Source organism: Scyliorhinus torazame, chromosome 6 (assembly GCF_047496885.1).
Source record: "Scyliorhinus torazame isolate Kashiwa2021f chromosome 6, sScyTor2.1, whole genome shotgun sequence".
Lineage (NCBI taxonomy): Eukaryota > Metazoa > Chordata > Chondrichthyes > Carcharhiniformes > Scyliorhinidae > Scyliorhinus > Scyliorhinus torazame.
In genome coordinates, this window is record NC_092712.1 from 146,863,366 (window position 1) to 146,887,427 (window position 24,062).

The 24,062-nt window shown below is 48.0% G+C and overlaps 1 protein-coding gene across 2 annotated transcripts in view; it reads right to left on the reverse strand.

The window, feature by feature from the left end:
* Positions 1 to 8,850: 8,850 nt before the first annotated feature.
* Positions 8,851 to 24,062, reverse strand: part of LOC140425744 (uncharacterized) — a 107,253-nt gene continuing 92,041 nt past the window's right edge. For both annotated transcript variants that reach the window (XR_011947971.1, XM_072510198.1), the window contains exon 2: positions 8,851 to 9,056. Coding sequence is in view for 1 of the 2 variants with exons in the window: in XM_072510198.1 (XP_072366299.1) it covers positions 9,020 to 9,056 (37 nt within the window). In the remaining variant the exon portion in view is untranslated. The remainder of the gene's footprint in view (positions 9,057 to 24,062) is intronic.

Consider the following 24,062-nt stretch of genomic DNA (forward strand, 5'->3'; position numbering starts at 1 on the left):
ACAGAGGGATTGAATTTAAGAGCCGTGAGGTGATGATGCAGCTGTACAAAACTTTGGTAAGGCCACATTTGGAGTACTGTGTACAGTTCTGGTCGCCTCATTTTAGGAACGATGTGGAAGCTTTGGAAAAGGTGCAAAGAAGATTTACCAGGATGTTGCCTGGAATGGAGAGCAGGTCTTACGAGGAAAGGTTGAGGGTGTTAGGCCTTTTCTCATTAGAACGGAGAAGGATGAGGGGCGACTTGATAGAGGTTTATAAGATGATCAGGGGAATAGATAGAGTAGACAGTCAGAAACTTTTTCCCCGGGTGGAACAAACCATTACAAGGGGACATAAATTTAAGGTGAAAGGTGGAAGATATAGGAGGGATATCGGAGGTAGGTTCTTTACCCAGAGAGTAATGGGGGCATGGAATGCACTGCCTGTGGAAGTAGTTGAGTCGGACACATTAGGGACCTTCAAGCAGCTATTGGATAGGTACATGGATTACGGTAAAATGATACAGTGTAGATTTATTTGTTCTTAAGGGCAGCACGGTAGCATTGTGGATAGCACAATTGCTTTACAGCTCCAGGGTCCCAGGTTCGATTCCGGCTTGGGTGTACATAGAACATAGAACATAGAAAATACAGCACAGAACAGGCCCTTCGGCCCACGATGTTGTGCCAAACCTTTGTCCTAGATTAATCATAGATTATCATTGAATTTACAGTGCAGAAGGAGGCCATTCGGACCTTTGAGTCTGCACCGGCTCTTGGAAAGAGCACCCTACCCAAACTCAACACCTCCACCCAACACCAAGGGCAATTTTGGACACTAAGGGCAATTTATCATGGCCAATCTACCTAACTTGCACATCTTTGGACTGTGGGAGGAAACCGGAGCACCCGGAGGAAACCCACGCAGACACGGGGAGGACGTGCAGACTCCGCACAGACAGTGACCTCCTGATACACATGAGTAAACTTTACCCACACAAGTAAATTCTTTAAAGACACCTGGCACCTTCTAAACAATTACTTCTTGAACAGGCTGTACAATCGTTTGCACTTCCTTTGCTTCCCTTGGGCTTTCCTTTACCACTCTAACAAACCCCACTGTCTTATCCTGTTGTACCACATTAGCCTTCCCAGTGCTTTTCTCCACCCCCAAAACCTTCTGAGCCTCTGAAAGAGGCATTGTTCACAACACTCTCCCCATTTAAACTAAAATACCACACCGGAAAAGCAACAATCCTTCACTGTCTTTAAGTTCACAAAAGCCAATCCAATAAATACACTTTTATCCCCCTCGAGCCACCAATTGTTATGGGTGAGGCATTTTCAGAACCCCAAAATGTATCATGGAGCTCAACCAACCTCTCCCTTTAATGTATTTGTTGCTTTTCCTAGCACACGTCTTGTTCCCCTATGTGTGGGATTACAATTATGGACACGTGGGTTTTTAAACACAAAACACTGTTTATTCCATGAACTCAACTGAACATCTGAAATAAACATTGGATCTCTTAACACCCCTTACTTCAAAGGTAACTCAGAAAATATTGCAACAGTAAATAATTCCTCAAAATGTTCCTACAAACTTCCAAGAGACTTAACACCTTTAAACAAAATCACATCAGGTTAAAGGTTTTACTATTATGAGTTTAAATCATCCAAATGATCCAGAGATGGTCTTTTATGGCAGAGATCCAGCTCACTGCAAAACACAGACACTCCCAAGCTGCTTTTTAAAACTGCAGCTCTCTGGAAACACACAGATGCACACAAGCTGCTTTTTAAAACTGCAGCTCTCTGGAAACACACAGACACACGAGCTGCTTTTCAAACTGCAAAACTAAACTGCAAAATGGCTGACCTGTCCTCAGCTCCACCCACTCTCTGACATCACTGTTTTCTTAAAGGTACATTGCTTAAAGGTACATTGCTTAAACATCCATGTCTTAAAGGTACTCTCACATGACAAATGGCATGGGTGAACTTCTCCAACTTTTGTGTCAGGTTGCACACAGCTTCAGGGGATTTTAATAGATGGTCACACATCTCCCTTAGCTTCTCCATAAGCACCCACATCATGAGAGTGATTTTGTGTCCACCATGAGTGTAAATGCCGATGCAGGTTCAAAATCCCCCAAGATTTGGGAAATGAGGGGCGGGATTCTCCCATAATCAGCAGGGCGGGCCGTACCGGCGCCAAAGAGTGACGTGAAACATTCCATCATCGGGACGCCCAGAAGGTGCGGAATCCAAGGTGTGGTTGGCGCCATGCCAACCGGCGCCGAAGGGCCTCCGCCGGCCGGCGCGGGTTGGCGCATGCGCAGGAGCGCCAGCGTGTTCTGGCGCATGCGCAGAACTGCTGCCGTGATTCCTACGCATGTGCAGGGGGTTTCTTCTCCGCGCTGGCCATCGCGGAGCCTTACACAGGCTGGTGTGGAGGGAAAGAGTGCCCACACGGCACAGGCCCGCCCGCAGATCGGTGGGCCCCGATTGTGGGCCAGGCCACCCCGGGGCCGGATCCCCCCCGCGCCAACCCCGAGGACTCCGCAAGCCGCTCTCCAAGCCAGGTCCCGCCGGTATGGGCCTTGTCTAATCCACGCCAGCAGGACTGGCCGAAAATGGGCGGCCGCTAGGCCCATCAGGGCCCGCAGAATCGACGGGGGGCCACTGCCAACGGCCCCCGACATATGCGGCGCGATCCCCGCCCCCGCCCAAAAACCAGCGGCGAAGAATTCGGCAGCCGGCGTCGGAGCAGCGGGGCGAGATCACGCCACCCCCCCGGCGATTCTCCGACCCGGGGGGGGGGGGGTCGGAGTATCCCGCCCTAGATTCTCGTTGACGTGATCTCGTTTTCTGATTTTCCCCACTCCTCACTAGCAACGTAATGAGGTTCCCGCCCACAAAGGGTGGGAACTTCATTTGACTACATTTTAATATTATTGACAGCCCTCCCAGCCACATGATCCTCCTCTCTAAATATTCAAACCTTGCTGACATGGCTTCACGTCAGAGAGGATTACAACAGGTATTTTAAACCAGGATTCAGTTCAGGTGCCATGGTAAGTATAGACCCCTGATAGATAGGGACATGCCTAGGCAGTGCCCTGGCACAGGTAATCTGGCAATCCCAACAAGCCAGTGCCAACCTGTGTAAGGGGGAAGTATCAGGGCTGCTCCTTTGGGAAGTCCCATTGGGAGGGATCCCCTTATGTGTGGGGAATGGGGGAAGGGCCAAAGCCTGTGAAGCGGGGGCAGAGAAACTTAGCTACGAGGGGGAGAGTTCCCGCGATACTCCTGCAGTGGTGGGGACATGGGGAATGAGAGTGGCCGATACTTGTGTGGTTGGGGGAGGGGGAAAGACTTACTGATACATCTGTGGTGGGGGGTTACCCAGATGCTTGTGCGGGGTGGAGGGGGTCCTCTGTGTCTATGCGGGTTGGGGGAGAGACTAATTTCGGAGTGCTCTATGAAGATGGCACCCAGATCTCTCCGCCTCGATGTGGCCCTGCCATGCCAGAGTGACGGCATATCCCACGCCCCCAGAGTGTTTCATTTGGAGGGACTGAAAATCTGGTCTGGTAACTCAGCTGTGCACCTGGTGAGATACATGCCGGTTTTCAGTCAGAACCTGACACTCTGACATATTATGGGTATATTCTACCCCATATATGCCCCTGAGCTCACTACCTGTTTTGGGTTGAGCATGGCTGGGGTTCTCCGAAGTCTTCTGTTGGGGCATGTCACAGCAGGCATGGTCATCATCATCTGCTCCTCCTCCTACTTGTACTGCCCATTCAATCTGTGACTGAGACCCCACCAAGGTGAGTCTATTTGGAGTGGTGGAGGCTATTGCAGTGATTCCTCAGGGTGGTGATCTTCCTCACCTGCACTGCCTCCTTCTTCAGCTCTTACTGTGCCTCCAGGATTGAGTTTGCAGAGTGATAATACTTAGTTAATGAAGAACATTGGTGGCAGTGTTTCTCGACCCTCTCATGCTGCTGATTGTGAAATTTATATTTTATGGATCCCAATGTCCCGCTGCAGAAGCAGCTCAGTTCCATTTCATGATTGCAACATAATGCTTTCATCCACTCTCTGTTCTCCTTTGGTGAAAGACTGGCCACATGCCACTCTGCCAATCTCCATGACTTCCTCTCCCATTGGTATCAAGATTGCAACAGCTGCTTCAACACCTCTCCTGTGTGTTATGCAATGCCTTGCAATGAGGGAGAGAAGTGCATTGGGAATAGTAGCAGTGTCCTTATCATAAGGCTCTTACACATTGTAGAATAAGATATACAAAGTTGTATCTTTGGGGCTAAATGTGACTGCTGTGTGTATATGAAGGGTGTTGAAGGGATCTTGTGTGACATTCCTCTATGTTGCAGCAAACAGCATGTCTTTATGCTTTCCTGTGTCTAGGATTAATAAGGAAGTGAGAGAGGTCTAATTGCCAACTGTGATTTTCAGGGTATTCCGCATGTCAGTCTTCAAGAGGTAATTGAAGTGCTTTCTGCCCTGTCCACAGGCCCTATTTATGACACTGTGGCTGCTGACCTCAGCTATCTCCAGGCATGTCTGCTTGGTCAATGCCGGCTGGCCTTAAACTCCATCCTCTGGAAACTGCAGCTGCCTCTGTGCCCCCATCAACCCCAGCATAACCTCCACAGAAGTGTTGAGGAAATAGTATACACCCTCCCCCTCTTCAATTCCATTACTTGCAGGCGTAATTGTTCCCAATCAACGCAGCATTGATCTCTGCAGGCACTGTGAATGGTGAAGTGGCCTTTAAATCTTGCTAAATCAAACGTGCTCCTCGCTCTGGATCCCACCTGCCGTCTCTAGTTAGGTGGCAATACCAAAGGTGGATTCTTAATAGCACTAGAAGTCCCGTCAAGCCTGCACCCAGCTTTCTGGCCACCTCCAAAAAACAGAAGTGGGGAAAATTCTGCCCAATAATCCTGTTCCTCTCTGCATAGTTACTGTCTGGTCTGCAGAGTGTTGCCAGCATTTTCTTTTGTTTTTGGAACAAAACCCCTGTGGCTACAAAGTCACTGCTTGGTGAAACCTGCTAATACTCACTGACAGGACTTCAGAAATGTTGTCAAGTCAAAAGGATGATTTACCAAGTATGCAGTGCTATTTTTGGATATGTCAAACCTCACCATATCGAAGATTTAATTAGAACAAGATAATGTGAACTTCCATGACCCTAATGCATTTATGTTGAAGCATTGATTTGGCTTTGAGGTTGAGCCCTTCCTAATCCAGGAGGCTACCACTTCAAATCAAACTGCAATTGTGAAAGTCACTGAAAATGAAATGTAAAGTGAGGCAGGCTTTGCTGCAGAAGCGAGGCGTTATTAGGTAAATCAGTTTGTGCATGTGGCTTAAGATCTTCAGATACAAACTCACATGATAGTTCCATTAAGATGTCATCAATTAGACAGCTCCAGATCGATTTGTTCAGAACCCAGGAACCAATCTTGTAAATGAACAAAGTCATCAAATCTGGTCCCACCATCATGATTTTAGTGGTTTGCTTTGGCAATATTTGGAAAGGTCCAAATACATTTTTGTCCCACCCATTTCATATTGGGCAGGATTTACCATTTGGGAGATTATGGACGGGATTCTCCATTGGCTGGCATCGAAATCGCGAGTGGGCAGTGGATCGGCGCGGGCCAATTTGACGCCAAATCGTAATTCTCCGTCACCTCAACAGCGGCGTCAATGCTTTCCAGTGTGCACGTACAGTATACATCATTTGCGTATCATCAGTGGGCCCGACCCGGTATTCTCCGGGGTCTCCGTGATTCTCCTCCTCCGAATGGGCCGAGTTCCCGACTGCGTGGTTCACTTGTACTTTTAAAAATCGTTTCATGGCTGATGATGGAGAGAGCGAGGAGGTAGGACACAGAGAGGGGTGACTGCGGGTTGCCGGGCAGGACACTGGCCGCACTGGCTGAGGTATGGACCCTGCCAGGCCAGGGGAGGAGGGGGATGATGGGCGAACAGGTCGAGTGGCCGGGGTGACCCCATGGGACGGGGAGGTGTCCAGTCATGGACCGCCATTACCGCGGCCTGCAAGGCAGCCATCTTGCTGCGCACCCACTGACCACCCACATAGCACCAGGTTCTGCAGAGGGACATTGGCCATATGGGTGCCCCCACTCCACCCCACCCTCCGCCATACCCCTCTCTCACCCGTCCACCACCCATCGTTTGCCCACCCAAGGCAACGCCCCAAGTATCACTGCGGGGGTGCCTGGCGGAGGCCGCGGAGCATACCGCTGGCAGAGACAGTGCCAGCTGACGAAATCCCTGGCATCAGGGACAGGGCTAGAGGACCCCATGGTGCCAGGCATGGACAGGGCCAGGGGTGCGGGGTTGGGGCAGGTGGGAGTGGGGTGGGGGGATATGAGGGAGCAGAGCCTGCAGTACCAATCGGGGCCTCCATGTAGCCCAGTGGACCTGGTCGGGCACGAGGGTAGGAACATGCTAACATGTCTGCCTTTCACCCCCTGCAGACAATGGATATTGGAATTCAAACAACAATGGTGGCCTTCCTGCGGCTGTACAAGCTGACGCTGCTCAAGGAGGAGGAGGAAGCTGCAGCAGCGGAGCGGGCAGGAGAGGGACAGGAGGCAGCCGCCCAGGCTGGAAAGCAAGCCAACCAACAGGCCAAGGAGGAGGAGGTGCCAAAGAGGCGCAGCATGAGGCCTCGCGTGTCCCGGCACCGTTTGTCATTTGAGGACCTGCCGGACCGGGCATGCCGTCAATGACTGCAGCTGAGCGGGAGATACAGCTTAATATATCTGTCAGATGATGGTACACCTGGCACCGTGGGGGGAAATGGTTGACACCCCTCCCTGTGGCCGTCAAGGTGACGGTCGCCCTGAACGTTTACGCAACGGGGTCCTTCCATGCGCTGAGTGGGGACCAGTCCGGAATCTCACAGACTTAGTGCACAGGTGCATCCATGCCATTACTGAGGATCTATATGTCCAAGCGGCTCAATACATCCACTTCAATGTGGGCCGAGCCCACTAGGCTGCCTGGGCAGCTGGATTCGCCGCCATGCCCCGGGTCCAGGGGGTGATCGACAGGAAGTATGTCCCCATAGGAGCAACTGCAGATGACAGGCCGCTCTACACAAAGCAAAAGGGGTTCCACTCGATGAACGTGCAGCTGATATGTGACCATCAGCTGCGCATCATACACATCTACTTTAGATACCCGGGCAGTGTGCATGACGCCTTCATCCTGGCACACTCGATGCTTCCTGACATGTTCGAGATGCCCCCACCCTGGCTGTGTGGTTGGCTTCTGGGTAACAGGGGTTATCCACTGCAGTTGTGGCTGATACATAGCTGTCGCACTACGGGGTGAGGCTCTGGGTTGGCTGTAACAGCGGGTCTGGTCCATGGAGTGGAGGATGATGACAATCTGCTCTGTGATAAGCTCTGGCCCTTCACATCATTTGGCAATATCTGACTCCTGCCCACGGTAGCATTTTCCACCGTCCACCTGGGTGATCTATGCTTGCAAGCTGGCCATTTCATCGCATGGTGCCATCGAATCCCTGGGGTGGTGGTGGTGGGACCAAGGTGGGGGGTGGGTGGGGCCCAGGCCCCCCCAGAAGGTCCGCCTATCCCCTCCCCCGCGTCCCTGGCCAGCCCATACCAGCCCACCCCGCACATCCATCTAACAGAGCACCAAGGCAGGTTGTAATGGTGAAACAGGTGTTTAATGTGAACAAATATATGCAGATTTGTGCCCTAGACACATACAACTGAACTATGCTCACCACCAGTGCCAACTCAACTGGTGTCTAACTTTCTGGCCTTACAAGCCCCAAAACTACGCCTCGGTGGTTCTGCAGATGGTACAGCAGAGTGGTGGCAGCCTGCTGTGATTCCCGCCCTGCGACCTGGGTCCCCGTTGGCAGCCGTCTTCTGGGGAACCCGGGCCTGGATGGGCCCAGCTGCTGCCCGGGTATCCCAGGTGGCGTGGTCTCACCCTGTTCTGCCCACTGCCCACCAGGGACAGGAGGGTGGGGGGGGGGGTGCGGTGGTGCGGTGTGCTGCGATTTTCTGGCAATTCCCATGTGGGGATCATCGGCATGGGCCTCATCACCTCCATTACCTCCTCCTCCCTCAGGGTGCCCAAAGGGCCCCGGGCTACTCCATGGGATGGGTATGGAAACAGAGCTATCACCTGAGGCAACCCCGCCACCTGGCACTGCCAGTCCTGGTCTTGACCAGGGCCTGCACGCTGTGATTATCCCTCTCTCCAGTCGCACCATCTGGACCTGTAAAGACTTAATTACCTGCAAAGACTCGCATTCAAAGTATCACCTTCATCATTGGCTTTGTTTATATATGTGTTTCTGGAACCCACCTCTTCATTCACCTGAGGAAGGAGCAGTGCTCCGAAAGCTAGTGCTTTGAAACAAACCTGTTGGGCTTTAACCTGGTGTTGTAAGACTTCTTACTGTGCTCACCCCAGTCCAATGGCGGCATCTCCACATCATGGGTAGAAATGTGATGGATTGTACATTTGGAGCGGAGGGTGGAGGAGATGGAGCAGAACAGAAGGTCAGGAATAGGTCAGAGCGAAAGAGAGATTGACAAAGGTGTCACAAACGGCATTTTGATTGTAGCATTAAGAACTAAAGAAAGTGCTGGTGGTGGCATAAAGGTAAAATAGCAGAATGTGTTAATAGGAGAACAAAGGAGAACAATTTTAAGAATTAACAGTGGAATTTTCTGTTGTTTAGTGAATTAATTGCCCAAGAAGTAATGCTAGTCAATGTTGATTTTGATTTATTTCCTTTTAAATCAAGTCACCTTCATTCAATCTTCTGATCACATTAGAACAGATTTCCAGCAGCAAGGGGGCACCCACTGGTGATTTCTTGGTCTTCAACTGTATTGTTCCTACGAGCAGGAGTTTTGTGTTGTCATTTGGAGATTAACCCAAAAGTGGTCCTTCTCTTCTGTCTTCACTTCAGCGACACCTACTCCTGGTCTGACTGCTTCCGAGAGTCTGTAAATCTGCAAGCAACAAAAACAACTTCCTTCACCTCAGAGTTCAGGTGTTAAAGCCTGCTCCTGAATTTTAATCCCCCCCCCATAACCCGTAGGCTATCTGTCACTTTTTCTTCAGTCCTGCTTTCACCAAGTACTGACCTTTGTTGTCCTCGTAACACATTTTGCTATTCTACTATTAGGCCACTATCAGCCCCTTCTCAATGCTACCATTAGTACTCCCTTTGTCTTGTGTCCATGACATCTTTGTCAGGCTCACCTTAGCTCCCACCTATCCCTGACCTTCTATTCTGCTCCACCTACTCCACGCCAGCCTCCCCCAACGATATAATTCTTCACATTTCTACCCCTCTTCAGGTCTGAAGAGTCAAATGGACTTGAAACATTGGGCGGGATTCTCCCTTCTGGGGATTAAGTCCCCACGCTGGCGTGAAAACCTGCGCCAACCACTCCGGCGTCAACAGCCACTGAAAGTGCGGAATTCTCCACATTTTCAGGGCTAGGTGGACGCCGGAGTGGTTGGAGCCTCTCCAGCCGGCGCCGAAGGGCCGGCGCGAGTTCGCGCATGCACGGAACACCTGGCATGATCTCGCACATGGTGGAACGGCTGCCATGATTCCATGTATGTGCAGACCGGCCGGCGTATTTTTGCGCATGTGTGGGGTTCTCTTCTCTGCGCCGGCCCCCGGGCAATATGGCGGAGCCCTACAGGGGACTGGCGCGGAAGAAAGAAGTCCCCCCACGGAACAAGCCCACCCGCTGATCGGCAGGCCCCGATCGCGGGCCAGGCCAGGGGTCGGATTCCCCCGCACCCTCCCGAGGACCGCCCCTGCACACTCACCTGCTAGGTCCCGCTGTGTGTGAGGTGAGTAATTCACGCCGGCGGGACTGGCCAATACTGGACAGCCGCTCGGCCCTTCGGGGCCCGGAGAATCGCCGGGGGGGGGGGGCGCTGTCAACGGTCCCCGACCAGCCTGGCGGGAATCCTGGGCGAAATTCTCCCCCAACGGCGGGATGTCTGCCGACTGGCGCCAAAGCCAGCGCCAATCAGACGGGCATCGCGCCGGCCCAAAGGTGCGGAAGGCTCCGCATCTTTGGCGGCCTAGCCCCAACATTGAGGGGCTAGGCCGACGCCGGAGGAATTTCCGCCCCGCCAGCTGGCGCGGAAATGCGGCGCATGCGCGGGAGCGTCAGCGGCCGCTGTCAGTTTCCCAGCGCATGCGCGGGAGCGTCAGCGGCCGCTGTCAGTTTCCCGCGCATGCGCAGTGGGGAGAGTCTCTTCCGCCTCTGCCATGGTGGAGGCCGTAGCGGAGGCGGAAGGGAAAGAGTGCCCCCACAGCACAGGCCCGCCTGCGGATCGGTGGGCCCCGATCGCGGGCCAGGCCACCGTGGGGGCACCCCCGGGGTCAGATCGCCCCGCGCCCCCCCCCCAGGACCCCGTAGCCCGCCCACGCCGCCTGGTCCCGCCGGTAAGTACCAGGTTTGATTTACGTCGGCGGGACAGGCAATTCCTGGGCGGGACTTCGGCCCGTCCGGGCCGGAGAATCCAGCGGGGGGTCCCGCCAACCGGCGCGGCCGGATTCCCGCCCCCGCCCAATCTCCGGGAGCGGAGACTTCGGCGGGGGCGGGGGCGGGATTCACGGCGGCCAACGGCCATTCTCCGACCCGGCGGGGGGGTCGGAGAATGACGCCCCCTGTTGCCGCTGAAAAAATGGCGCCGGAGAATAGGGAGGGTCGGAGAATCCCAGCCATTAACTCTGTTTTTCTCTCGACAGACACTGTCAGACCCGCTGAGCTGATTCAGAATTTTCTGCTTTTATTTCAGATTTCCAGCATCCGCAATATTTTGCTTTTGAAAAGCAACATTACTTATTTAAGTATCAAGTCATAAAACGTGCAAGCCTATTCAAACATGGCAAAATGCCAACAGAGAATATCAAATGTCTTTTTTGAAATAAATTTAGAGTACCCAATTCATTTTTTCCAATTATGAGGCAATTTAGCATGGCCAATCCACCTACCTTGCACATTTTTGGGTTGTGGTGATGAAACCCACGCAAACATGGGGAGAATGTACAAATTCCACACGGACAGTGACCCAGAGCCGGGATCGAACCTGGGACCTCAGCGCTGTGAGGCCACAGTGCTAACCCACTGCACCACCATGCTGCCCTTCAAATGTCTTTTATATATAGTGAGATTTTATATATCGCGTCATAAAACTTTTCGGGGGAAGACAAAAATTGTCCCAATATATACAAAGAAGACAGCAAGCTTTGGAGCCTGAGCCAGAGATAGTGAGCTCTGTGTCAACTCCTAAAAGAACAGGAGAAAGGAATTACATCACTTTGATAAGCACACAGACCATAAACCAGAAACACATAGCAAATCAATGGCATTACCAGTGGCCCTGGTCAGGCAAATACTACTTGATAGGGCGGCACAGTGTCAGGGTCGTGTTCAGTTCCAGCTTGGGTGAATGTGGAGTTTCCACTTTCCCCCCGTGTCTGCGTGCGTTTCCTCTGGTTGCTCCGGTTTCCTCCAGCAGTCCAAATATGTGCAAGTTAGGTGGATTGGCCATGCTAAGTTGCCCCTTAGTGTGCAAAGATGTGCAGCTTAGGTGGGGTTACGGGATTACGGGAATAGGACAGAGGAGTGAGTCTAGGTAGGGTGCTCTTTTAGAGGGTTGGTGCAGACTCGATGGACTGAATGGGCTCCTTCTGCATGGTAGTCATTCTATGGATTTTATAGGATTAACTTTCATGAAATCTCACTTGACGGCTCGAGGAGCTTTTAAGTTTCAACCTGATGAGCAGTCATGGGCATCATCAGTTCTTGACAAATGATAACAGACAATCAATCTGTGGCCTATGAGGTGTACATGGAGTTATATTTGAGTGCATGATAGAAATTCATTTCATCAGCAGCTCTGCTGCATCATGTGACTTTGCTCAGGAAACAGAAGGTGCTGATTCTGAAAGGAAGGAGTTCCAAATAATTCCATGAAATGGCTCCCCTCCATGACCAAGATATAGTAAGGTTTTTTAGAACATGTACTTTGTACTTCATACATCTCAATAGTTTACCATGTAAGAAGCTACTACTCTATTGTGCTTGCAGCTCTTTGTGATTCAGCTGCCTATCACCAGTCACAGCCTATCTTATAAATCGGCGCCCCTTTGTGTACTGCTGCTCCACTGTACGAAGGTGCCTGACTGAGCTGTGATAGTTCAGCTGTTTGTGGCAATACCAGTTGCCATGCACCTCCTATGCCCTTTGGCTCCTACACTGGCCTTTTCTGCTCCTGCTGCACTGTATCTGCTGACACACTCAGACGTAAACCACATCTGTATTATTCATCTTTGTCAATGTTTTCATTGTTAAACTCAAAAGGTCTGAAAGACACATTTTGATCACAATGTGATTGTTGGTGGTACATACTGAATCTTCCTACCTGTACTGTAGCAGTGTGGATTAAAAGGTGCAGTAACTGGTCTTTGTTTCTGGGCATTAATTGCAGGAGAAAGGTTGATGTCTCTGCTTTATGTCCATTGGGGTAGTTTCCCTTCATGGTCTGAAAGTGAGTTGGTATAACTTTGATCCAAACCAATGAATGCACAGAGAGAAATGATGATGGAGCTTTCAGTCATCCCGGATCCTACAGTGGAATTTCCTCCCTGAACTTCCTCTCCCGCTTTAAAATCTCACTTCTCGTTTAAGAACTTCTTTAAAGCCAAATTGTTCAGTAAGCTTTTGCTCACCTTCCAAAGCTCGCATTTTCTTGCTCACTGTTTATTTTCCTTCTGCCAATCCTTGTGTTGTCTAAGGAAGTATTTTGTATTAAAGATGCAATATGAATGCAAGTTTGTTAAACTACAAGGAGATGAAAACCCGGAGATAACACTCCGGATGATAAAAACAAGCTTATCTGTTGGCACAGACATCAAAGGTCATTATTTCTGCCAATGAAAATTCCAGGTAGGCAGAAGGTTGCCAAAAAAAGCACATTTTCTACCATGGTGTAACAGTAATTGTTTTACTGTACTAAGGAATGCGTTAGCTAGTGAACAGTCAGATTGTATTTGCAAATTTAGTAATAACTTGGAAAAGCACTGTAGGCGGTTTTGTACTTTGGGCTATTCCACTCCAGGGACTGGATTAAGATTGCCCAAATGCATTTCATGTGTTATCCTCATAGCCGAAAGGCAGAGATGGCCTTCATTCCATTAAACCACATTGAGATTGAAAATCAAACTGCTAGCAGGAGAATAATTGTGAAAGATAAAAGACATCAAATATAATGAGAAGGGATTGTAAAAGTAAAAGTCTACTGAGCTTAACTGAAATTCAAAAGGGGAAAGAGTACATTTGAAATGAAATGACAGCAACAATGATATCAAAATATTTTTAGTCAAATATAAATGAATGAAATGAAATGAAAGTCGCTTATTGTCACAAGTAGGCTTCAATGAAGTTACTGTGAAAAGCCACTAGTCGCCACATTCCGGCGCCTGTTCGGGGAGGCTGTTACAGGCTGTTACGGTTAAAAGAGGGAGAGTTAATGAAATTGAGGTGTATGTTTTATTTTTTTCCCCTGAAAGAGTGATTTGCATTTTTTGAACTCATATTGAACAACAACTGCAGTGGTCAATCCTTCCAATCTCATTCCTGCTGGATTTGCATAACACAATTCATTTGGTATTAACAGCAGAAGAATAGCCTATCATGGACACCCCTAATCATTCTCATACCTGTCACCAACTAATGAAATGTTTAACTTGAAGAAAAGATTATCTAGTTAATTTAAACAGTGAAACTAATTGGGCTAGCTTTTCCTCACGGTAGTACAGTGGTAAGCACTGTTGCTTCACTGCGCCAGAGGGTTCGATTCCCCTTTGGGTCACTGCCTGTGCGGAGTCTGCACGTTCTCCCCGTGTCTGCGTGGGTTTCCTCCGGGTGCTCCGGTTTCCTCAGACAAGACCTGAAAGACGTAGTTGTTAGGTGAATTGGACTTTCTGAATTCTCCCACTGCGTACCCGAACCGGAGTGTGGCGACTAGGGGCTTTTCACAGTAACCTCATTGCAGTGTTAATATAAGCCTACTTGTGACAATGATACAGATTGGCCACCATAAAACCCAGCCCCAAGTCTTCGACTGCTGCACAGGAAATTCCATTCTACCACACCCCGATTCTCCTTGTTAACAGTGACATACATGCTTCCGCTGGAAGAACTCTGCTGGTTTTATTCACTGCTGGGAACCTGTCCTTGATGCGAAGTGACCACAAACCCAGGAAGTTGTTTCATGGGGCACAGCAGATTAGAAGGGAAATCTAAAGTTGCACTCCACCACCATTCCATCCCAAAGATAACAATCCAGCCTGGAGTATGAAAAATATTTGTAAACATCGGTTAATTGACAGGGACTTGGACGTACTCCCCGTTCTCGTTAGTGAAAAGCATGGAAAACATTTGACTGAACGACAGTCCATGAGCATCATTGGCAGCAATGCACATGGCCAGACTTTTATGAAGGTTGAGTGGGTGGACGCTCGACCCAAAAGCGCATAAAATGACATCATGCACGCGTCCCGATATCATTGCGTAATCGCGCAATACTTTGCTTAGTCAGCAGTATGCCAGGCAACAATTAGTCAGCCATTAAGGCAATTAAAAGGCTAACAGACTGAAATTTTATGTTCCCCGTGTGATTTTTAAGTTGACGCATGAGCAACGCAGGCAGGCAACCATCCAGTTTTTTCACTTTTCTCATTGTTACGACCCCCATAGGGATTTGACCCTACATTGTATTAGATTCCGCTCCTACACTTATGGTATATGAACTCCGCAAGGGATTATTGAACAGAGCTTCCTGTGAAGCGTGGTACATTGGCGAGACCATGCAGATGCTGTGACAACGGATGAACAGACATCGCGCGACAATCGCCAGGCAGGAATGTTCCCTTCCAGTCGGGGAACACTTCAGCAGTCGAGGGCATTCAGCCTCTGATCATCGAGTGAGCCGTCTCCAAGACGGCCTTCAGGAACCGCGACAACACAGAATCGGCGAGCAGAAACTTATCGCCAAGTTCCGTACACATGAGTACGGCCTCAACTGGGACCTTGGATTCATATCGCATTACATTCACCCCCCCACCATCTGGCCTGGCCTTGTGAAATCCTACCAACTGTCCTGGTTTGAGACAATTCACACCTCTTTAACCTGGAGTTACCTCTCTCTCTGGCTCTGTAAAGACTTAATTACCTGCAAATGCTCGCATTCAAAGTATTGTCTTGCATCTTTCACTTTGACTATATAAATGTTTCTGGAACCTCCCTCTCCATTCACCTGAGGAAGGAGCAGTGCTCCGAAAGCTAGTGATTTGAAACAAACCTGTTGGATTTTAACCTGGTGTTCTTACTGTGCACACAAATATGATAGTGCAGCCCATTGGCATGCTGAAACAGCATTTCTGCTGTCTGGACAGCTTTGGGGGAGCCCTGCTTTACCTGGCTTTGTGGGTGTCAAGATTTGGCATGATCCGGTGCACAAGTTCACCATCATGAGGGAACAGCCCTTGCCATCAGCTTAGCAGCAGATGCACGAGAAGAAGGAAGAGGAGGAAGAAAGAAGGCATGCTGCCCATGAAGAACCTGGCTGAATGCGATACCAGTAACCACAGCCCCAGTTTTACATTTATCAGCCAACAGTTTCACATCCCTTACCTTCCGTCTGTCGCTGACCATCACAGCGTCCACTTGATCATAATGTAAAACTAAAACCCACCACAAAATAAACATTGCCACACCAAATTTATAAGTTAAATCATTCCAAATAAAATAAACTTATGTTTATATAGTGCCTTTCATAATTACCATACCTCTCAAAACACTTTGACATGTAGTTTCCATTGTAATACAGAAAACATGCCTCAGACTGTCACAAATAGTACTGTGATTGTTTCATGGGATGTGGGTGTCGCTGGTTCTGCCAGCAGTTTTGTTGCCCATCCCTAATTGATCTTGAGAAGGTGGTGCTGAGCTGCCTTCTTGAACCGCTGCAGTCGTGTGGTGTAGGTACAACCACTGTGCTTTTAGGAAGGAAATTCCAGGATTTTGACCCAGAGATTGTGAAGGAATTGTGCTATATTTCCAAGTCAGGGTGGTGTTTGTCTTGGAGCGGAACTTACAGTTGGTGGTGTTCCCCATGTATCTGCTGCCCTTGTCCTAGATGGTAAGATACTGGGTTTGGAAGGCGCTGTCAAAGGAACTTTGTGTGTTCCCGCAGTGCATCGTGTAGATGGTTCACACTGTTGCCATTGTGCATCAGTTGTGGAGGGAGTGGACGTTGGAAGTGGTTGTCAGGGTGCCAATCAAGCAGGCTGCTTTGTCCTGGATGGCGTTGAGCTTCTTAAGTGTTGATTGAGCTGCACTTATCCAGTTAAGTGTGAAGTATTTCATCACACTCCTGACTTGTGTCTTGTAGTTGGTGGACATGCTTCTGGGAGTCAAGAGGTGACTCAAGCTGTGAGCAGCACAGTAGCATAGTGGTTAGCACTGTGGCTTCACAGCACCAGAGTCCCAGGTTCGATTCCCAGCTTGGGTCACTGTCTGTGTGAATTCTGCACGTTTTCCCCGTGTCTGCGTGGGTTTCCTCCAGGTGCTCCAGTTTCCTCCCACAAGTCCCGAAAGACGTGCTGTTAGGTAATTTGGACATTCTGAATCCTCCCTCTGTCCCCGAGCAGGTACCGGAATGTCACAATTATGGGCTTTTCACAGTAACTTTATTGCAGTTTAATGCATGTCCACTTGTGACAATAAAGATTATTATTATTATGAGTTAGTCGCATCAGAATTCCCAGCCTCGACTTGCTATTGTAGCCACAATATTTTATGACTGTTTCAATTCAGTTTCTGGCTTCACCCGATGCCTGTGTCTATGTATTTACATTGTGTATTTATGTATGCCTTATGTTATTTTAATAAATTTAGAGTACCCAATTCATTTTTTTTCCAATTAAGGGGCAGTTTAGCGTGGCCAATCCCTCTACCCTGAACATCTTTGGGTTGTGGGGGTGAAACCCATGCAAACACGGCGAGTGACCCAGAGCAGGGATCGAACCTGGGACCTCGGCGCCATGAGGCAGCAGTGCTAATCACTGTGCCACCGTGCTGCCCTATGCTTTTTTTCATGTATGGAATGATCTATCTGGGCTGTACACAGAACCATACTTTTCACTGTACCTCGGTGCACGTGACAATAAAACAAATCTAAATCCAAATCCCCTTGCACACTTCCTCAGTGCTTGTCTTCTTTGTGCCCATCCTGGTGCCACAATACTGTGCTACCCTTGTGGATGCAAAATGGTTGGTGGAAGGCTGTTGTCCTTAAGTGGAGCAGATTGCAAATGGCCTTAGGGGATGACTGTGATCTAGAAGTCATTAAACGTTTTGTTTTAATGCATCCAGGATCTTGGACTTGTCACCGAGGATTGTGGCTTTATATTTCCACTATCTCCTGAACCTGTGACCCTGTAGATAACAGGCTCCTCCTCCTCCAAGGCCTTCAGAACATTGTCAGAAAACCTTTGAACTCTCCACATGTTGCCAACCCTGTTATCCAAGGGGGAATTATGGAATGCCCTGTATCCTTATTGCTCCTAGCACAGTTTGCAAAATCATATCTAAACTTTTATGTAACAGAGTTCTACAGTATTTGAGCTTGCCAGGAGTGATTTTCTTTTATATAGCTGATACACTTCAAGCATATAGATTCTTAGAGTATATATATCCAAAGAGTCCTTACAGTGCAGACGGAGGTCATTCGGTCTATCAAGTCTGCACCGACCCTCTGAAAGAACACTCTACCTAGACCCACTCCCCTGTCCTACCCCTGTAACCTAACCATCCTCAGACACTAAGGGGAAATTTTTATATTAATAATAATCTTTATTAGTGTCACAAGTAAGCTTACATTACACTGCAATTAAGTTACTTTGAAAATCCCCTAGTCGCCACACTATGGCGCCTAGCATGTCCAATTCACATAACAAACACATCTTTCGGGACTTTGTGGGAAGAAGCCGAAGCACTCAGAGCAAACCCACACAGGCACGGAGAGAACGTGCAAACTACACACAGACAGTCACCCAAGGCAGGAATCAAACCTGGATCTCTGGTGCGGTGAAGCAGCAGTGCTAACCACTGTGCCACCAGAGGTTGATTATTCTACAACATTACAAGTTTCCACCAGCAATAAAAGAAAAGCAAAACACTCACTGCATTTACTGAAAATCCAAAATAAAGACAGAAAATGCTGAAAAGACTGAGCAGTTCTGGCAGGATTAATTAATTAGCTCTCACTCTGTTTCTCTCTCCATAGTCCTGCTGAGTTTTTCCAGCATTTTCTATCTTCCACCTGTAAAGGTGGCTTCACCCAGAGAAACTGGATGCACCAGGGCTGCAGCCACAATGCAACTTAATGGACCTTCTTAAAGCTGTGTGCATGTTATATTGTTGAGCGAACATTTTGGGCTGATTGTTCTTTTTGGCAGAAAAGTAGGTTCTCAGGACAGAACTGAGTAAATTGCAGACTTTCTGTAACTGAAATTGTTGAAAGAATACTGAATCGCAGCAGTATTCTGGATTAATGGTAATCACAAAACATTGAAAAGAACAGACCTCAGAGTCTGACCTTTGAGAAGTTGCTGTGCTGAGTGGCAAGCGATTGTAGTTAAATTATAGCAGAATGACAATAATGATTGTTGCAGCCCTACTTATACATGCATTAGCACATCAATACTAAAGCCTAGCATGACTCATGCAACACAGTTATGTACTCAACGGGCTTCTATAAAGAGTAGGATTATGTGAAACTAATTAAAACTGTAATACTTTGTCATAAATCACAATTCTTCCAGTTGCCTACTTGGAATTACATTTTATTAGGATGCTATGCTCTGTAGCATTGTCCTGGATCTGAGCTGGATTATTTCAGTATGAAAATTTTTTTAAACGGAAGTTGATGTGCGGAAAGAGAGAACAAGTAGCTTATTTATTCATCTTCAATGAAGAGATTGCTGGACCTTTGGCTTTGATTTTTATGTCATCATTGGCTACAGGAATAGTGCCAGAGGACTGGAGGATAGCAAATGTGGTCCCTTTGTTCAAAAAGGGGAGCAGAGACAACCCCGGCAACTATAGACCGGTGAGCCTCACGTCTGTAGTGGGTAAAGTCTTGGAGGGGATTATAAGAGACAAGATTTATAATTATCTAGATAGGAATAATATGATCAGGGATAGTCAGCATGGCTTTGTGAAGGGTAGGTCATGCCTCACAAACCTTATTGAGTTCTTTGAGAAGGTGACTGAACAGGTAGACGAGGGTAGAGCAGTTGATGTGGTGTATATGGATTTCAGTAAAGCGTTTGATAAGGTTCCCCACGGTAGGCTATTGCAGAAAATACGGAGGCTGGGGATTGAGGGTGATTTAGAGATGTGGATCAGAAATTGGCTAGCTGAAAGAAGACAGAGGGTGGTGGTTGATGGGAAATGTTCAGAATGGAGTTCAGTTACAAGTGGCGTACCACAAGGATCTGTTCTGGGGCCGTTGCTGTTTGTCATTTTTATCAATGACCTAGAGGAAGGCGCAGAAGGGTGGGTGAGTAAATTTGCAGATGACACTAAAGTCGGTGGTGTTGTCGACAGTGCGGAAGGATGTAGCCGGTTACAGAGGGACATAGATAAGCTGCAGAGCTGGGCTGAGAGGTGGCAAGTGGAGTTTAATGTAGAGAAGTGTGAGGTGATTCACTTTGGAAGGAAGAGCAGGAATGCGGAATATTTGGCTAATGGTAAAGTTCTTGAAAGTGTGGATGAGCAGAGGGATCTAGGTGTACATAGATCCCTGAAAGTTGCCACCCAAGTTGATAGGGTTGTGAAGAAGGCCTATGGAGTGTTGGCCTTTATTGGTAGAGGGATTGAGTTCCGGAGTCAGGAGGTCATGTTGCAGCTGTACAAAACTCTGGTACGGCCGCATTTGGAGTATTGCGTACAGTTCTGGTCACCGCATTATAGGAAGGACGTGGAGGCTTTGGAGTGGGTGCAGAGGAGATTTACCAGGATGTTGCCTGGTATGGAGGGAAAATCTTATGAGGAAAGGCTGATGGACTTGAGGTTGTTTTCGTTGGAGAGAAGAAGGTTAAGAGGAGACTTAATAGAGGCATACAAAATGATCAGGGGGTTAGATAGGGTGGACAGTGAGAGCCTTCTCCCGCGGATGGAAGTGGCTGGCACGAGGGGACATAGCTTTAAACTGAGGGGTAATAGATATAGGACAGAGGTCAGAGGTAGGTTCTTTACGCAAAGAGTGGTGAGGCCGTGGAATGCCCTACCTGCTACAGTAGTGAACTCGCCAACATTGAGGGCATTTAAAAGTTTATTGGATAAGCATATGGATGATAATGGCATAGTGTAGGTTAGATGGCTTTTGTTTCGGTGCAACATCGTGGGCCGAAGGGTCTGTACTGCGCTGTATCGTTCTATGTTCTATGTTCTATGAATCATTCAGTGGGCAATTTTAACTCTGCATGCTCGGTGACAGGGGAAAGAGGGAAGTCATTTTAATTTTTTGCTTCTTTAAACACGCAAGGGAAGTTTAGGTCTCCATTGCCCCAGCTATTTTATCTGCCAGATCTACAATCACAGATGACCCTCCATATTAATTACTGCAAAGCTGGGGACAAACCCTTTGGCTGCAGGCAGCTGTGTCTTCACCCTGAACATTTCTCTCTTGTCCACTTGCTCACTGGTCAGTTAGGGAGCCAGTTTAGCTCAGTTGGCTGGACAGCTGGTTTGTGATGCAGAGCAAGGCCATCAGTGTGGGTTTAATTCCTGTGGCAGCTGAGGTTATTCATGAAAGGCCCGGCTTCTCAACCTTGCCCCTCGCCTGAGGTGTGGTGATCTTCAGGTTTAGTCACCTCAAAGGGGAAAACAGCCAATGGACACCTTCAATGCTTGCTGTTGTTTTCTGATGGAAACTGACCATAGCCTAGCTGTGAGTTTAAATTCCCCATAGCTCCTGCTTCCGAAGTCAGTACAGTTAGTCTGTCTGATTCCTGCCCTGAGTTTAAAATTGAATCTTGTATCTCTTAATACATTCATAGGTAGGAACTGTCCAGCTTCTGCACTCTAACAGAGTGCACAATGGAAGAAGTAATCAGGTCTGGCAATTATGGCTGATCTCCTCCATTTTTTTCACTTAGAACTCAGTCTCAGCCTACTAAGTACTAAGCATGACCTTTAATCCTAAGTCTTTCATGTCTCATGTCTGCTTCTAATGTCCTTCAGATGTCTTCAGAAAATGGAGGAAATTGTTATGATAGTGAACGTTGCCGAAGACAGAGATGAGATAGCATGAAGCAACAGAGCAGATAAATATGAGGCCCCTGAAACTCCTGATTACTGTATACACTGCTAGAAGGATAGGGTCATCATCCTCTTATTAATTGATTGCACCAATGAGTCCACCAGTGCTTCAGCTTGTCTAAACTGTCACTGCAAAGCCTGGAGCATGACTCACATCTAAAATCGAAGCAAATCTCTCAAACGGAAGAATCTTTCTCTGCAAGTTTTAAAAGGTGCCAGATTCTTGGAGGCCTGACAGACGAGTGGTGCATGTGAATGTGTGAAGCTTGAAGATGGTAGATGACTCTTGGACTGGCAGCCCTATACTTGATCTTCTCCCAGAACCTTCTCAGTCCCAACTGCTTCACTGCTTCAAACCTCCTGCTTTTAATGATGGGTGAATTGTAACTCAATCTACTAGCCATGTCATAAACAATTTACTTCTGTATTTCCCAGATAAATATTATCATTGGGTGTGATAATGTCTGGCATAACATGGCTTCAACTCCAGTATTTAAAGGGACACTCCAACTATGCAATTTGCAGCATTTGGAGTTTGCGTGTGTACCGGACAGGAGACAGGAAGAAAGACAAAGATCCATCAGTTGGCTGATTTATAACATAATTTTATTTTTCTCTGTTTTTCAAAATGGACAAACGCTGGGCTGATAAAATAGCTGCAGCTGGTCACATGCTGGCTTCTGGAATGTTCTGAATAGTTTGAAAGTGAACAAAGCCTAACACCTCACACCTTTTGGTATGCAACACTTTTTGCACCATATAAACATTCCAGTCAGGCTAACACAATGGTTTAACAGATGACATGTCTGCCCAGCCAGCGAAGGGCAAAGGCTACTCAATGTGGCTCTTAATTTCCAATGTGGTGTTAAGAAGCCAACCATTACCTGCTCCAAAACACAATGAATTTCAACCAAAGGCATTGTTAATCAACTGAAACCACCCTGTCACATGACTGAAACTTGAACTGTCTGACTTCTTTAGCTAATAAGCTGTGGGATCTTATTGTCAGTCACTGTTTGACCACAAAAGAGAGACAGGATTCCAGGCAACAGCCTGTCTTTGTCTACCATGTAGAAGCTCACATGTGGCAGCAAAAGAACTCTGTCAAGGTAGAGTGCCGAGCCCGCATCCACACTGAACTACTGAAACATTGGAACTTGCACCTATAGGACCAATTCAACCCTATATGTGTCTTCTCTTCCATCATGGAAGTCCTCGCCACCCTTCAATAGTTTCAGCCTGCTACCCTCTGAAGGAATATACCAGTGATACTTGGACTCTGGACTCATGTGTTTCTCATCATGGTCCTGCCCTCTACCCACCATCCCATCCCATTCTTTCCCTTGTCCCTCTTTTATTGTATGAGTTCAAACAGGATAGGCATTGGAAAAAACCTTTTTTCATATTTTTTGGGTGTGAAATAAACCAAACCTTTCATTTGACTGCATCTTGAATTTTCTGTGCGAGTTATTCTTAGAAGATTGGAAGGCTCCAAATTTGAACCTCGTGGAAAATATGCCCCATTTATAAAGTGGTAAATCAAAAGCAACTTTTTCTTTACAGATGTGTAATGAGAGGAGGAATCAGGGTTGTTTAAATTAATACCTCTCAGTCCATAATAATGGATAGTCAAACAGGTTTTGCAATTGACTTGAGGTTGCAAAGACTGCACATCATTACACCAACGCCACCTTGGATGGGTAATTGGTGGGGCCAATGTTCCCCAGTAACAGCAGTTTGAAATTTGCTGTTGACACATGATTAGATGTTGCCCATGAGGTCAGCAGCAGGGGCCTGGTGCCAAACTCCATAATCCAGTGCAGGAAGTATTTTAATGTCAAAAGCAGAGCAGAAAAGGTGAGTGAAGTGACACATTGCTTCACATCCTGGTATGCATATCATGCCAAACTACTCAATCTGATATCTCAAGCCTGCTCCAGTAAATCACCTCGCACACTGTGGCGCACAAAGACTCCGTGAGACAAACAGAGTGAAGTCGATGAGGCTTTATTAAGCGTGTCTGTTCCCCAGCAGCCCGATAGTAAACTGGCATGCGGGGGAAGGCACCGGCTTCTTATACTTCGCCTTCAGGGCGGAGTATGAGGTCAACGGCCAACCAGGACCCGGGATCTGTCAGCCAATGACATTAGGGCTTCCAGTCCCACATGACCCCCAATACATACTACCACACACACCAACTTATCTTGCAGCTGCACACATCCCTCTGTCTATGCATTCACATTTGCCAACCACCATGGCTGACACTCATCTTCATCATGATATAGTGCCATGCTGCCCCCTTATAGTCACCCTATACAAGTGCATTCCATCCATTGGTAGAGCACATACCACTCTCGCTCATTGGTCTTTCTACTCCTTTTTGTAGGAGAGGAGAGAATAGAACTGCAGCAATGACATAATGGTGTACTGGCAATTTCACACGGGTAACCCAGAGACACAGGCTAATTGTGGGGACATGGATTCCAATCCCACTGATGTTCTTTAGGGAAGGAAATCTGCCATCTTTACGTGGCGTGGTCTACATGTGACTCCAGGCCCACAGCAATGTTGATTCAGAAATGGCCTAGT